Here is a 16448-nt window from a genome sequence, read left to right as displayed (position 1 = left end):
TAAAACTTTTAGCCAATAGCAAAGAGACCAGTCAGCTTTCAGAGAAATCAACAGGTACTGATTTGAATTGCTCAATGTCTTGAAAAGATGTCACATTTTCTAAATAGTTCACTGTCTCTATTGAAAATTGCAAAATAACACCTAACAAACTTTATTGAACGTTCTGAGCTCAAAAAGTTTCAAAATTAGAACTTTTACTTTCAGATAATCTAAGTAAAGTCCATTCTTCCTGCATTCCCAAATTGGGAGGTGCGATGACAGGATAATGACCAATGGGGTGGCGAACATCAGGTATATATTTGGGAACATAACACTTCTGAATCACAGCTCGATCTTAACAGCGACCCAGTTCGGATTCATCATATCCTATCACAGGTCAGCAGGAGATGACAATCTAAAACATTTCCTAAACCTTTTCTCTCTCTCTCTCTTTGGAATTATTCAGACCTGTATATACGTTGCTGAACTGTATTATTTTGCTAATTCTGTGCCCCGTGCCTCCAGCAAATCTGCTCAAAGTTGAGTTTGTCCAGGTATTTTTTATTTTTTGTTTTGGACTTCCAGCATCCGCAGTTTTTGTATTTATTTTTGTTTTTGAATCCCACCAGGATGGCTGCACTTTCGCTTTCCCTGCTGGTGCTGCTGGCGGCTGTCTCGAGTTGTCAGGGTAGAGGTGCCACCGGATCGAAGACTGTGAGTCCCCCACCGAAAAACGAGAGTGCAAACGCTAAGAAATGCCCTCCCAGTTTTTCCAGAGGTAAGGTAGCAGCAACTTTTTACAGCACTTCGACTGCGTTGCTTGACAATATTTATATCTGTTCAGTTGATCTGTGTTCCCCTCTCTCTTTTTTCCTGTGATATTGTTTGCAGGATAATGTTTGTACTTTTTCTTTTATCTTAGGTTGGGGAGACGAAATTAATTGGGTTCAGACCTATGAAGAAGGACTGTTCAAAGCAAGAAAGAGGTAACGCTGCTTTTCTATCCAAAAGCGCTCTCTAGTGTCTGTCGGTATTGTTCCTGCACCTGTACACCTTGGCGGACTTCACCCGTCTCTCCATTCCTTGGATTTGTTTGTTGAGACTCGTACAGACAGCATTTACTAGCTAACCTGATATGTGTATGAATGGAATAACCTCCGAGATTGACAGAAAAGTGGTGTAAACTGCAGTGCCTGATATGGAAATCCCAGGAATGAAACTTAAACCTTACAGGGGCGGAGGGTGTTATAGAAGGAAATAACAAGCCCACTAAGGCGAGGCAACGGGAAATGATTTTTTTTTTTAAACTGCATAAAATGTATACAAAAGAATGTTGAAGAGGCGGGGACAAAGACCAATAGGTAACCATTTGAAGCGATCATAGCTAAAACCGGAAATAAAGCTTGTCCCCACCCCGCTAAAAACCAACTGAATGATTAAGGAGGGGAGGAGGAAATAAACGTGCAAAGCATTCTCTGAGAAACGCCGCGAGATTAATTGAAGTGTAGCGCTGTTTACTTTGATTTTTGTTTAAGTCATTGAAAGCTGTGGTGTGTTGGGAATATATGTATTATGTATCACAAAGTCTAATAGCTGTAGATTAACACCTATGACAGAACTCTTAGTAGAATGATGGTATATGGTGTGTGCAAGGCACTGGTTTGATAAATTAAATAGCTTTTTCTAGTTGAGTAATTTTATTCTCTCCTGAACCCTAATTTTGTCTGCTGTCACAGGGAGCTCAATCCCTAAAATATTAAAACATAAATAGCAACTGAAGGACACTTATCCCTTCAAGTCTGCTCCACCACTCAGATCATGGCTAATCTTCCATCGCAACTCCTTGCACTAACCCCATATCCTTTAATTCCCTTAGTACCAAAACACCTATTGACCACTGTCTTGAATATACTTGACAACACAGCATCCACTGCTGCCTGGGTTAGGATTCTGCCTAGATAATTAGACACTGATTCCCCTCAGGGAGTGACAGTGAAAGATACTGTGGGAAGACTCTCAGAAATAGGTACACCTGACTGCATCTTCAATCAAAAAACTTTTCTCTCCTGAAATGGGAACTGATGATTCACAATGTGCAAAACTAGGACGTTAGAATTGTTACAATTGCCATTCTAAGCCAATGATCACAGTTTAACATTTGTTGGTTGATTAACTAAACCTTTTATTTACCAATCCGTAGATCATGTTTCACGTGTACATCTTTGTTTAAAATCAGGAAAACCTATCCACCTCTGGTTGTTTTGCAGAGCTTCTGTGATATCAGGTCATCTAACAAGCTGTTGCAGTAGGATAACCCTAAATTAATGGCACCAAGGCTTGTGGCCTCAGTTCTTGCATATGCTCTTGGTCACACTAAACCCATTAGCAGCCTGAGCACAAATTATGCATTCAACTCATTATGACCCTGACTTCAGAAAAGAAAGGAGCCTCCCTATGCTGCAAAGAAGCCACTGGGAACAATAGGAATTTGCTCCTGGCCGATCCCTCCCTTTTATAGAGCCAATCTTTCTTGCTGCCATTCTCTTTTCTGGGCCTCTCAATAGCCAAGTCCTAATAGGACTTAGGTCACTGCCACGTTACACAACAAAAAAGGGTAGCACTGTACAGGTTGCTGCAGTCCATCTCTGGTTATTGTGATTGACATTCTATCTTTGAGCCTGTGGCATTCCCACTGCATCATTTATGATGTGTCTCGACCGCCACAGGTGAGATGAACTCACATTATCATGCATGATCAGTTTACTCGGCACCGAGGCAGGCAGGACCTGATGACCAGCAGTCCTGTACAGGAATAGCAATATCCCCACTAAGTATTTCCATGGTGCTGTCAGCATGTAAGACATGGCACATTGTAAATGGGTCTTGGCCAAAGTGTTGTGTTGGATTCCAGCAACCAGTGAAGGATCTTACAACGATATCCCATCTAAATTCTCCTTGCTGTGACATGCAACCACAATTGTGCACCTTAAAGGAACATTGATTGTTCTCAGCCATTTTCTTCCCTGTGCAGCATATTCCTGATTGCACGACCACACAGCTTAGAGGCAATGTTGCTTTACAGGACTTACAGTATGATGTTGGAAATCTAATTCCCCTTTAAGAATCTGGCCTTTTAAGGCCAACAGCAAGGTAGGGCAACAAGGAAGGATGGGCTTTATAACAAGAAGAGAACCACTGGGGAACAAAACATATATTTCTTGGATAGCCTTTTCCAAAAGCATAATGAGTGATTTTGAAGTGATGTTTGGACCTACAAATGTTACTCAGCTGAGGTTGACCCTGGAAAATCTACCTAGGTCAGGCCTTGACCAATTAGGCAAAGCCTGTCCAATGCAGGTAATCATCAATGTGGAAGACCATTCCGTCCATTTTAATTCACCCATCTAGATAAATCCTAACGTCACCCAGTTATATAATTGAATTGTTTCTTAAATGATTCAAGGAATTTTGCCCCCAATAATTAGCCTGCGACTTGTTGATCACAGTTTATGTGAAAAAGAATTTCCTGATATCGATCGCAAAATTACTGTTTAAGTTTGTTTATTTGTTGTATATTTAACATTGAGTTTATTGAGACTCCTCAGCCTCATCCTTAATTTCAGATTCATCCTTAGTTATTTCAATAAAATTCATGGAGCCATCTCTTTTTCCTTCTTATTTGTAGCACTTTATGCTTTACTGTATAATTCATCTACCATTTTTCCGTCCACTTAAATATTTGTCCAATCCATTCTGTAATTTGAGTTGCAAATTCCACTATTTCTTCTAATTTGGTATCATCTGCAACTTAATCTGTTCGCATTGTTTCTGAATCCACTTTATTTATGTAATCATGTACTAGAATGTCCCAGTTAGTGATTTATCCTACCCTGACATAATTCTCGCTTGAGCACTCATTATTTTTTATGTATCCCTCAGGAAGTTTCTTATTCATTTCTAGAACCTACCCTGAAACCGTACAACTTTTGAATATAATTAATAATCTTTCATGTGGAACTTTATCAAAAGCCTTTTGGAATTCAAGAGGGCTTTTCACAGTCCACTTGGTGTCATTTCCTCCAAGCATCCTCACAAAGATATAAATCCAACCTTCCTTCTCTCTAGTGACCATAAAGTTGGATGCATTCTTCAATATAATTTTTAATTGTCCATGTGCTTACCAGTAACCCAAATGGTCCTTAACATAATATTAAATTGCTAGTTTTAGTATACTCACATGGCAAAATTCGCTTCTGTAGGAAATTAAAATATATTTGTGCATCTGAAAACACTTAGGAATTTGAAGTTAAATGAGGGAAGCAAATCTTAAGAAATTATTTAAACCTTCAATGCTGACCACGTGCAATAAAAATTGCAGTCCTTTCCCAAATTTAAACATTTTAAATATTTGCATTTCATAGTATTTAAGCAATAAAATGTTTAAATATAAAATTCCTTAGCTTATTTGCTATGTATTGACCAGTTAATCTGACATTTTGTTATTTCATATTAAATAAAAATCATATTGTATTTTTCCCATTTTAGCAATCGACCTTTAATGGTTATCCACCACTTGGAAGAGTGCCCATACAGTCAAGGTAAGTGATTAGCTTGTTTATTGAAGCAAATTCCTATATATTCCATCGTGCTTTAGAGTAAAATGCTGCTGAAAATGTTTTGTTTCAGTATGGAAGATTCACTATCACTTCACCCAGAAAGGTTAGTTACATTGTACTTTCTTTTCCTCAAGTCTTTCCTCTGATATTTTCTCTAATAGCCCTGAAGAAAGCATTTGCTGAGGATAAGGAAATTCAGAAAATGGCAAAAGAGGACTTCGTCATGCTTAACCTTGTGGTAAGAGAGAAAATAAAATATTATAAAGCACTTTATGTAATAGCACAGGTCCAGGAAACTATTATTAGGGTTATGAACATAATTATGAATTTGTTATTTTCTGGAATTACATAATTTTGTTTATTTATCCTGCCTTCATAGTTTAACTTAAAAATAATACTCCAGATTTTCCACGCAGTTTACCATTTTATGTACCTCCTATAAGGTCACCTCTTGACATCTTTTGGGTTTTAAAAAAAACAGTTTCTCTAAATTCTCATAGTGCATACCTTTGATTTTAGAGATCAGCCTTGTGGCTCTTTACAGTATCCCAGAATCCTTTTATTCTTGAAGAAGAAGAATACTGGACACAGGTGCAGTTTTCATGAGTCATGGCAAGCAGAACTGAACACAGTAGTCAAGGTGTAGTCTAACCGGACATGGTATAGTTTGATCATAGACCATTTGCCTTACATTTTACTGTTTTCGCCTTTGAGTTCATTTTGAGTTATTCATTAGTGCTCTGCTTTGATTGAATGAATGTGTTCAGTCTGCCAAGACACCAAACCTTTTAAGTTCATTCTAAACAATATCAGCACCAAGAAGTATTTATGTTGATCATTTTTCCAATGTGCAATACTTCAATAATCTGCATTAAACTTCATCTATCACAGTCCAACCTGCTCGCATATTTTGTTTAGCCCATTGTTTAATATAGAGGCAATGGAATTTGCCTGGTTTGGTATCATCTGCACATCTGACTAATTTACATTCATGAAAATGACTCGAACTCAAGTTCTGTCGAAGGGTCATGAGGACTCGAAACGTCAACTCTTTTCTTCTCCGCCGATGCTGCCAGACCTGCTGAGTTTTTCCAGGTAATTCTGTTTTTGTTTTGGATTTCCAGCATCCGCAGTTTTTTTGTTTTTATAATTTACATTCATGACTTGCATTCAAAAACTCAATGTAAATTAGTAACAAGTGGTACAAACAATAAGCCTTCTGGCACCTTACTCTATATATCTCCCCTTCACATCAACGTGACACCTGTTGTTATTTACCTTTTCAAACAATTTCTTATCCACTTCCATGTTTTTCCCTGAGTGCTCATGGTTTTGATCTTACTCAGTTGCTTTTCATGTGGAGAACCTTTACAAATGCTTTACAGAAGTAAGTGCATACACAACACTATAGGGATTAACACTTTGTTTCTGAAAAGTTGCTGGTTGGCCAGGACTTCTCAAATTAAAATTTTGTTAATTGCTGTTTTGTGCTGATAATCCTCAAGTTTATTCTAACGACTGATTCTTAATTAAGACAAGATATTTATTTGACTGCATCTGTTTTGCCACCCCTTTTGAATATAGGCATGACATTAGCCAGTTTCCAATTTATAGGAAATTCCCCAGTGACCATTAACTGCTTATAATTATTAATCTCCTCTGGTCCCTTGGAAATTATTACAAAATAACCCTGGAGATTTATTTTTCATAGACTCCTTCAGTTTGTGTAGGAATCCTTTTTCATTTAAATAAAAAATCCTTGGTCTTACTAAGCTATTTCTCAGGAGGACGTTTTCCTGTGTGAATACTTTAATAAAAGAATCAGTTGAATGTTTGCTATTTCATAATGGAAATATTAAGTGACAATATGAGACCAGGAAATAAGGTTTTGTATGCAGCGTGTCCAAATGTTTAGTTTGGTACATACTTGTATATATTTATAGGGTTTACATGTGAGACATTATAAGAGTGTGGGGAAAGTGTTAGGATAGAATTTTCGGCGCGGTGAGCAGGGCCGAGGCATAAAGTGATGCGCGGTGTCATTAAATTTTTTTTAACCTTCTATTCAATGTTTTATAAATGAAAGTAATCTCCCTGAGGTACCTCTGTGCTTCAGGGAGATTTCTGTGCTTTTTCGCACGAAACAGCGCACTCCCCAACTCAGCCGCCCGCTCCTGCCCAACCCCCCTGACGGGGAGAAAATACTCCCCTAGGATCCGCAGAATTAACGTAGTATATAAGTTGACCCAGTGTATAAAACAATGTCATTATGTTAGCATCAAAAATCATGCTTTTGCAAATACCTGGAATATAAGTAAACCTCCCCCCCTTTTCAGCTACAAAATGCTATACGTGCATTGGTGATCAGCCTCAATTTTTCACCCAGAAATGCATGTTTTACCTGTAATGTAATGTAAGTTGGCACATGGGATCAAGTAGGCGATACAAACTGTTTTGCAAAGATGTGTGAGAGTTTAAACCCACACATGGCATGGTAAGTGATGAACAGCAATGGGTCCTCCAGCAAAGAGTATGAAGCTGGTTTCCAGCTAAAAGTCATGACGTTTGCTAACTTGTCAAATAACTGTGCTGCAGCAAGAGAATTTGGTATTAATAGAAAAACTGGTGCGAGAATTGACCAGAAACTAAACTGGACTAGCCAGATAAATACTGTGGCAACAAGAGCACATCAGAAGCTAGGAATCATGTGTCGAGTAACTCACCTCCTGACTCCCCAAAGCCTGTCCACCATCAACAAGGTGCAAGTCAGGAATGTGATGCAATGCTGAACGCTTACCTGGATGAGTGCAGCTCCCACAACACTCGTCCAGGACAAAGCAGCCCGTTTGATTGGCACCCCATCCACAAACATTCACTCGCTCCATCATCGATGCATAGTAGCAATCCCAGTCTTTTCTTTAGTGAATGTACAGTATTAAACTGCCCCAAATGCAATTTATATGTATGATAATGGTAGTGATGAAAAATGCGATGGGGTAAAACCAGATAAAAAGTACAATAGCCAGACTATGTCTTTTAAATAGAATTACATTCCTCTCTAAACACTAACCAGTTCACAGGCTATAGTGCAACCTGCTGACAATAGAATGTGTATTCAGAATCACCAGTCGGACACTCATTAGAATCTCTGGGCCAAATTTTCGCTCCTGAGTCAGTTGTGCAGAGTCAGGAAAATTACCAACTCCCCAAACGTGACTCGGGTGAAACATCCCTGAACGTCGGTGATTTTTTTTTTGTTTCGGGAGCGGAGGGTCTACATATGCTAATTGGAGTCAGCCCTATTGCCACCAGAAACAGAGCTGAGGTAGGCTATCTATAAAATGCTTGAGTCGATGCTCTGCTCTGGGACTTGGTCCCAGGTGTAAGAAAATCAGTGAAACAAAAAATAGTCCACATTCACCACCCCCCCCCCAACACACACCCACCATGCCTCATTCATGGCATCTTATGCCCCCACCCACCACCCATCTTATATCCTCCATGCCAACCCAAGACCTACCACTCTTTGCCCTTATACCCTCTAAGCTATTCACCCAGTAGCCACCATGGGCAGATCTCAGGAGCCATGCTGAGATTAAATAAAGTTCTAAATATCTATCCCAGATGTCACTAAATTTAAGAAAAAAACTCATTGATAAAAGCCAATTCATACATTTAAATCCCTTCAAGTACTTAATTCTTTATAAAAACAAACAAATGTATTCATTGCCCCACATCAAAGATAGCTAATCACTTTATAACCATTTGGGGCTGTCATCAAACTCTGAACATATAGGCCCCTCCACTGTTATAATAGACTGTGGAAGCTGCTAAGCAGCATTAATCCTATAATAATAACCTTCATGCTTACATAAGTAAATATCTATTGAAATTGCAAGCACCATTTTGTTTTTCTCAGCTGAGCGTCCCAACTGTTTCTTTTTCCTCAAAATTTAAAGAGCAGGGGATTTAAATGTGTTAACCTTTTTTGTCAATGCCACAAAGCGTATCCACTTTTTCCATGCATTAATGTCCACTGTTAGCAAGAGTTGCTGACCTTTCCAAATAACTCAGGTAGGTTTAGAGTTTTTCCTGAAATGTCTAAAGCCCATGAGTCATGTTTCAGAAACCTACACTTTTAAATATGCTGCTGCATCCTTGAACCATGGATGTGTAACTACTTCTGGCCTCTGTTTTCCCATTCATCCCCCGCGCCCTCAAAAATGGTGAGGGCTGGGTTCGGGGGCAAGACTTCAGGAATCAGAATTCTGGCACTACTTTGACTAGGTGCAAAATCCTTCCATCTCCATGAAAATTCTCCAGTGTGCATGTATGTATGGCTTCCCTGTGAGAATGAATTTTTCAGTTAGCTAGGCCTTTGAAGAATGAAAGAAAACTACGAGGAGATACCTATTCATGCTACATCTCTTGCACATGCCCCAGCCTATTGATTAAAGAGCAGATCTGTGTTATCTACATACAGGTTTATACATTGCATTCTTTCTTTTAAATATTTACCTTAGTATTGTTTGCATTACTGATTGGCATTGCTAGATGCAACTTTTGGTTCTATTTTATGATGGAACTACTGCTGCAAACAAATCTTCATTTTCATTACAGTTTGAGACAAATGACAAAAATTTGTGGCCTGACAACCAGTATGTTCCCAGGATAATCTTTGTAGGTAAGAATTTAAACATTTATTTTTCTCTTTCTTTTTGAAGGATATAATTGCATTAGTTAGTATTCCCACAATTTAATTCATGTACGTCTAAGTATTCAGCACTTGTTTTTTCCCTTTGAATACAGATCCTTCCTTGACAGTGAGAGCAGATATCAGAGGGAAGTATGACAATCGTTTATACACTTATGAGGCTGGTGACGTTGACCTCTGTAAGTCCAAGTTGCTTCTATTGAACTACTATAAAAGTATTTGTCAGAATTCTCAATGTTTAAAAAAGCAAAGTATTGCACTTAATGGAAATCTGAAATAAAAATCTAAAACACTGGAAATAATCATCAGATCAGGCACACCTGTGGAGAGAGAAACAGAATTAATGTTTCAGGTCGATGACCTTTCATCAGAACTAGGAAAAGTTAGAAATGCAACAAGTTATAAGCAACTAAAAGGCGGCGGTAGAAAAGGGACAAAAGGGAAGGTCTGTCAAAGGGTACAAGACAGGAGAGATTAAATGACGAGTTGGTGACGCAAGGCCAGAGGGATTGGTAATGGGCAAGTAAAGAAACAAAAGATGTGTAGAGGAGCTGTGAGCTTGCCCTTCTCCCCACCCCCCACACAGGTAGCGCTAAGCACTGCAGTACGTGTTTCACACTAGGCGGGCTTTAATTGGCTAGCCAGGGTGAAATCGTGGTCGGGCAGCGGTCGGCTTCCCGATCGCCCCTGCCGAGCCCACCTGACAAGGGCAAAATCCTGGCCTTGAAGTTTGTTTTTATGCCACATGCTTGTCAGAATGTGAAATGCAACCTGGGTGCAAGAAAAATCTGTATTGGTTTTAGAACAAGTTGCAAATGTCAGGAAAATTAGAGGGCAGAAACATGAGATTAAGTGTAAATTTCCTGCAGCAAACCAACAGGTGTAATAGGTTGAATGGCCATCTCCTGTGCTGTAAAATTCAATGGGAAGAATTTTCTGGTCGGCGAGTAGAGATAAAGCCTGCTCACCGGTGCATAAAATGATGAGGTGACATTGGGCGGGCGTCCAATGTCACCGCACATCATTTAGATTTTCTGTTCAGCAGGCGCGCAGCCAACTTGGCTATGCGCCCGCCGAACTGTCAAAGGCCTATTAAGGCCTGTTTAAAAACTAATTAAAATAGTTAAATGAGCTGCCCGTCCAACCTTAAGGTTGGCGGGTAGGCGAAGAGCCCAGGCGGCCTTTGCATTTTTCTTGAAACCCCATCCACGGGCAGGGTGAGGTTTCATGAAGTTTTAATAAATTAAAGTTTTCCATTAATGTTCCTTGACATGTCCCAGCTCATGTGACAGTGTCACATGAGGGGACATGTCTTATATTTTCTTTTCTGTATTTAGCTTTTAAAAACTTTAACTAAATCCCTCTGTGCCTCAGGGAGATCTCTGCGCTCTTTTGCACGCATGTACGAAACAGTGCAGGTCATGGCTCAGGGAATTCCCCCCCCCCCCCCCCCCCCCCCCGCACAGGGCACGCTCAGCGCTTCTGGGCGAGGGTCACGCTGGGCTGGCCTTAATTGGCCCGCTCACGTAAAATGGCAGCATGGCCCCAATCGGGGGTGCCAATCAGGTTCACACCTGCCCCCGCAACCCCCCCCCCCCCACCCCCACCCCACAACGGGGGGGGGAATTATTGCCCTATAATTCCATGATTTGGCTTCATAATAGGTAAAGAGAAAGCCAAGAAATCTTAAACATTAGCGCAATGCCACAACATCAGATTGACATTTATTGAAAATGGGTTTGAAAATAGAGCTCAACTTTTGTTCAAATTTATTACAACTATAGCTAAACTATATTATAGAGCACCGGATGCTAATGGAACAATTATCCCACCATATGACATTCACCTCATCAAAGACTATACAAAGTGGTGCTGACAGAAATTTTTGATCAAAAAGCCTATCTCACAAGCCATTCCAATCAGCTGAAGTGGAACAACCAGGAAAGCAGTAAACTTATCCAGTATTTATAAACATCCATTTCATTCATGTCAAATTTTCTCCAGTTCAGCATCATTAATCAGTCCCATAAATCCTCTTTCAAGCTGGAGTGTGCTATTACCAAGCAAGTACAAAAAGTGGCATGAACCAAGGAGTAATAGAGAATCCTTGTCATTACATTCCAGTTTACTGGAAGAGTTTACATGCTCGACAGTAATCTCTCCCGCCTCAGAATATATATTCCTCAGGTATTCTATCAGATCATGGCTCAGAAGAACACCCTTCAAACTCACATTGATGCTGATGGCATACAAGGCTGGCATGTTGTGTACTCTTAAGCTTATAGAAATGGCAAACAGTAGCCAATTTAACTGTATGTGTTAATGTGAGTGTGAAATCACAGAGAAAGAATCCAATAAGTAATCTGCCACAGCCAGTTTGCCATTGCATTTAAATTGTGCATCATAGCTGAGTAATATACTTTCTCTTTTTCTTTAGTGGCTTCAAATATGAAGACTGCCAAAATACTGTTGAAACATGAATTATAAGAGCTTGAAGTCATCTATCTTCCTTAAGCTTTATTAGTTACATTATTTCTGTTCAACACTTGTAACCATAATAAACTCATTGTGTAGAGTCATTGCATGTTACTGTCACAATACTGTGTTTTGTGCAAAACAAAGTGTAAATAACGTTTTCTCAATATTGGACATTTCAAATCGTAAGTGATGACATTTTAATAAATCCTTTTGATACCAATGTGAGTGTACACACAGCATAATTCTTAACTGAACAGACTGTATAGCAGTTCCTATTACGTGGTTTTATGATCAATTTACAGTTTAAAATAGGAAAGGAAGTTGCATTTATGTAGCCCTTTACACGACCTCAGGATGTCCCAAAATATTAATACAGCCAATAAAGTACTTTCGAACTGTAGTTGCTGTTTTGTCATTTGTCTCGGACTGTTGAACATTAATCCTTGATGAGTTAACAAGTAATACTTGATGACGTTTGAACCTTATAATGGAGAGTACATTATAAGCTGATTGCATTCTTTACTAGTTAATTATCAAGTATGGTAATGCAAATAAAAGCTTGTTTATTCTGCTCAGAATTACCTATCTCTTTTAGCAGGTACCATGGGGTTTTAATATATTGGATGTTTTTGTTTAATCCGTTTACCATGTAGCACTTGCTGGTGTTTTTCAATCATATTTTCTTCTATTTACAAATGAATAACTGACTGAATAACAACTTATGACACAAAAGGAATTCTAAGTTTTTTAGTTACTGATCTGTCTTTGATGTTCCCACAATACTTCTGCACAGATCCTTCCAGCTGCTCGCTCCTTACCCTCTTGAATATACTATAGAACATCATGACTCCTCTAATTTTGTCCGCAGTCCTCAACTACGGATGCCGAATTTCTTCTAATCCTTTTGTAGAGGCGAACTGCTTATATTCTCAAGATTCCAATTTTCCTATAAACAAGTATTTGTTTGAATGTTGGTTGATTCAATTCCTTTCAGTCTTCTTACATGATCCTCCTTTTTATGTTATATTATTTTTATGGTTCTTTCATGTCCTTCTTTAAGATGGTGTACTTCAGTTTTGTGTTCATGAATAGTGTGCTAAAGCTGCCTACACATTTTCTCCAACTTTTTTTTGAGCTGCTGACCTTCCTGTTAAAATTTCTGTGCTTGCTACCTGCATTGTTCCTCATATGGCTGTGGCATTCATGACTTAAATTTTCCTTTTCAGAGACCGGGTCGTATTTGGTTTTTCTTCGATGTGTAAAATTTCGCAGCTTATGTTTGAGCTGAAGATCAGACAATTCAACTTTCCTGAGCTATGCTTACTTTTCAATTTTGTATTCCCTGTGTTGCCTTTCAGATTCTTTTAATGCTTTCTGTAGGTCCAATTTCCCCTCCTCTTCCTGAATGGTCTGGAGGGTCTCTTCAATTATTTTTGTGCAAATCCTCTTGAGATGGTTCTTCAATTTATCAACTCATTCATTTGTAGATTTGACAGTTTTAGAATGCTCTTCTATTCTGAAACACACAGATTCAGACTTTCCAACAAAATGTTTTGCGATCTCACTCAGAAAATGTTCAATTTCAGCTCCAAGCTCAGATTCTTACCGCTGTCTTTCATGATTAATCTGATTAAATGAGCTGACCATTCTTTTTGGCTCTCCAGGAGACACTGGTTTAATTATGCCTCCTTTTGTGCAAGCTGTTCATTTTCCTGCTGGATAAAGTCCCCTTTAGCTGCTTTATGAACGTCATTGAATTTATTTTGATGCTCAGCTAAGAAGGTGGGATAATCGTTTTCATTTAGCTCATGAATTCTATTGATCTCTTCTTGTTTTCCTTTTTTTTCACTGAGTTCAAACTTTTGCCAATTCAACTTTAAAACTGATGATGCTGCTGCTGCTCCGCAGTTTTGACACTGGCCTCAGCTTTCTCAATTTCTTTCAAAGCATGTTTCTTCCATTTTTCTACATTTGCTTTGAGTACCATTGCTATCTGCTTTGCCACACATTGTTCATGCTTTCTCCTCCATCACTTCTCCCCAGTTGTGTAAATTAGCTCTGCATTGAGACAGGCTAGTCAATTCCTCCAACCAATGACCATTTGCTTTTGTTAATGCCATTTCAACCAGTTTGACCATTATCCTCATGCTTTTTCTGTTATTCTACTTTAAATTGTTTTAAGGCCTCTCCTACTGCCATTATATTTCCCTCCTAAGCTTGCTGCTCCAATGTCATTCTTTTTAAAATAGCAAGCTGTATTTCTGATTCTTCTGGCATTCACAAAGAGTAATCTGTTCCTTCAAATCAGCCAGTTCTTCCTTTAAATATTCAGTTTAAGCAGCCTCAGCTTGCTTTCCCAAAACCACTAGAGATGGTAATACCTTATCCCCAGCCAAGTCGTTTCTTAGCAAAATAAACACGCCTTCAGAATGTAAACTAGGAATGTTTACAAACACCAACAATAAAAGCAACAGTGACTAAATCACATTTTAAATTAACGTTATACAATGGAACAGGTAAATAATTTCCATCAATGCCCTGAATTAATGCTTTTGCATTCTGCGAACTACCTAGAGGGAAATTCATGTCACCTGCCAACATCAGTGACTGTTACTCCTGTATCTCTAAGAACAGCAATTTAATTGTCTGCCTCACTAGACAAACATGGTGACACTTAACCTTCAAACAGAAAACTCCTGCCTTTTTCTGCAACTTGGTTCACTCAGTAACCGTGGAGAAAGTAGCTGCTTGTTGTGAACTCTATCCCCTAGGGCAGTATTTCCTGGGGAGAACACTGTTTAACTGTACAAATGCAATGGACTTGTTTTTCCACTTCCAATACTCCGCCTTCATGTGGCCAGAAATGACAAAGATAATATATTGGTCACGTTAGACCAAACTTGTTCACTAAACTTTCTCACCTGAGGAGTCCCTATATATTTACCTTTGCCAATTTCTTCAAAAGAGTCAGGTTTCTTTTCATGATCAAGCTTCCTATGTTTCCAATTTCTCTGAAATTTTCCAAAATGGGGCCTATTATTAATGTTCTTGTGAGTCAATTCATAATCATCTGCCACTACTGAGGCTTCCTTTCTTTCATGTACTCTTATGTCCTTCCAAGTGGGACCTGTTACAAAAGTCAACTTACCTTCTCATTGAGATCAGAGGTTGGGAATTTCAAGTCCTGACAGACCTCAAAGTTTCTGCGCTTGCGCAGGTTGGGAGCAGGAGTTTCTGCGCTTGCGCAGGTTGGGAGCAGGAGTTTCTGCGCTTGCGCAGGTTGGGAGCAGGCTGCATACATGCAGTTCTGCATTTTAAGCTTTTGGGGCTGAGGACTGGCCCAGTGCATCTCTGCATGAAGAAAAATAGACAAAAACCTGGGCCATGTGACCAGTGGTGAATGCCATTGGAAAAAAGTGCCCTAGGCAGGGAACAGGGACAGGAAAAGGTCCCAATTAAGTTTAAAAGCATGAAGAGGGCTTCAATTAATAGAATTTAAGTGAAGAGGGCTCAGGAGAAGCCCTGATAATAGAAAAGGGCTCAAGATCTAAGAAGGCAGTGCAAGGTTGGTAAGTCTGTGCTGCGGCCCATTGGGGCAAAGGTAACCCTTTGGAGCAGTAGTGCTCTGCTTAGCATGGTTGAAGAGCTGAAGTTGTGATTGTGAGTCGGTGCTTGAATGCAGACTCACGAATCCAGGGGAATGGAATCTCTCGTGAGAGAGACAGAGTTTCATTGAGATAAAAACAAAAAAACTGCGGATGCTGGAAATCCAAAACAAAACAGAATTACCTGGAAAAACTCAGCAGGTCTGGCAGCATCGGTGGAGAAGAAAAGAATTGACGTTTCGAGTCCTTATGACCCTTCAACAGAACTGTTCTGTTGATCATCCACCCATGTCGACGGGGAAACATGCCAGTGTAGAACAGTCTTGACAAGTGTGACATGCAGAAATCGAGTCTTACTGCTAGGGCTCTGCTCACATCACAGACATCTGAGGAGCAGAAGATGCTGGAGCCCGACATCAACGGAACACTGGATGAACGTCCATCGCATGCTGGGTGGATTCCCATGGACATGGCTTTGCTGCGAAGCAGCTCATGGAAGTTGGAAAATCACTGTGATGCTCACAATGGATGATGGAGGGTTGGAGAGGATGATCTAGGATCGGTTGAGAGATGGAGCGGTTGGGAGGAGGGTAAGGTTGGGAGGGGGGGTTGAAGGAATCCTGGGGGGGTGCAGGATGAGATGGGGTGGGGGGGAATGAAGGTGTCGAGGGGGAGGTTGGGAGGAGGGGGGGAGAATGTGGGGAGGAGGGGGTAACAGGGGAGAAGACGGCAAATGGGGAGGTAGGGGTAAGGGAGATGGAAGATGTAAGTGAAGGAGTGCGGAGGGGGGAAGGAGTGTGGGGAAGGCAGGGAGTCCAGGGGGAGGAAGGAGTGTAGAGAGGGGAGGGTGTCCAGGGGGAGGAAGGGGTGCAGAGGGGGAAGGAGTGCAGAGGGAGGAAGGGGTACAAGGGACGAAGGGGTGCAGGGGGGGATCTGCAGGACAGCGTGCATGGGAGGGGTCAGATAGGTCCATGTCTGCCTCCTGGGGGGTGATCTGAGGGTGGGCATGGTATGGAGGAAGGGTGAGAATGACCGAGGGCAGGGTGAGGCAGTAGG

General features: G+C 40.2%; 1 protein-coding gene across 1 annotated transcript; it reads left to right on the top strand.

Annotated features, from left to right (window-relative positions):
* The first annotated feature begins 213 nt into the window (after positions 1-213).
* LOC121275678 (anterior gradient protein 2 homolog) lies at positions 214-12187 on the top strand. Its single transcript, XM_041183203.1, has 8 exons — positions 214-375; positions 609-757; positions 902-965; positions 4525-4577; positions 4757-4833; positions 9216-9279; positions 9405-9488; positions 11747-12187. Exons 1-8 carry the CDS (start codon positions 266-268, stop codon positions 11794-11796), a joined length of 651 nt encoding a protein of 216 aa, XP_041039137.1. The 5' UTR covers positions 214-265; the 3' UTR covers positions 11797-12187.
* Positions 12188-16448: the final 4261 nt, after the last annotated feature.

The sequence above is a fragment of the Carcharodon carcharias genome, chromosome 3 (assembly GCF_017639515.1).
Source record: "Carcharodon carcharias isolate sCarCar2 chromosome 3, sCarCar2.pri, whole genome shotgun sequence".
NCBI classification, from domain to species: domain Eukaryota; kingdom Metazoa; phylum Chordata; class Chondrichthyes; order Lamniformes; family Lamnidae; genus Carcharodon; species Carcharodon carcharias.
This window is presented reverse-complemented; position numbering and strand designations above follow the sequence as displayed.

Bases quoted from the DNA above. Each gene is read 5' to 3' on its own strand.
- LOC121275678 (XM_041183203.1), top strand. From the start codon at position 266: ATGACCAATGGGGTGGCGAACATCAGGTATATATTTGGGAACATAACA. The intron at 758-901 runs GTAAGGTAGCAG...CTTTTATCTTAG, and splicing joins CCCTCCCAGTTTTTCCAGAG to GTTGGGGAGACGAAATTAAT. The intron at 4,834-9,215 runs GTAAGAGAGAAA...TTTTCATTACAG, and splicing joins TCGTCATGCTTAACCTTGTG to TTTGAGACAAATGACAAAAA.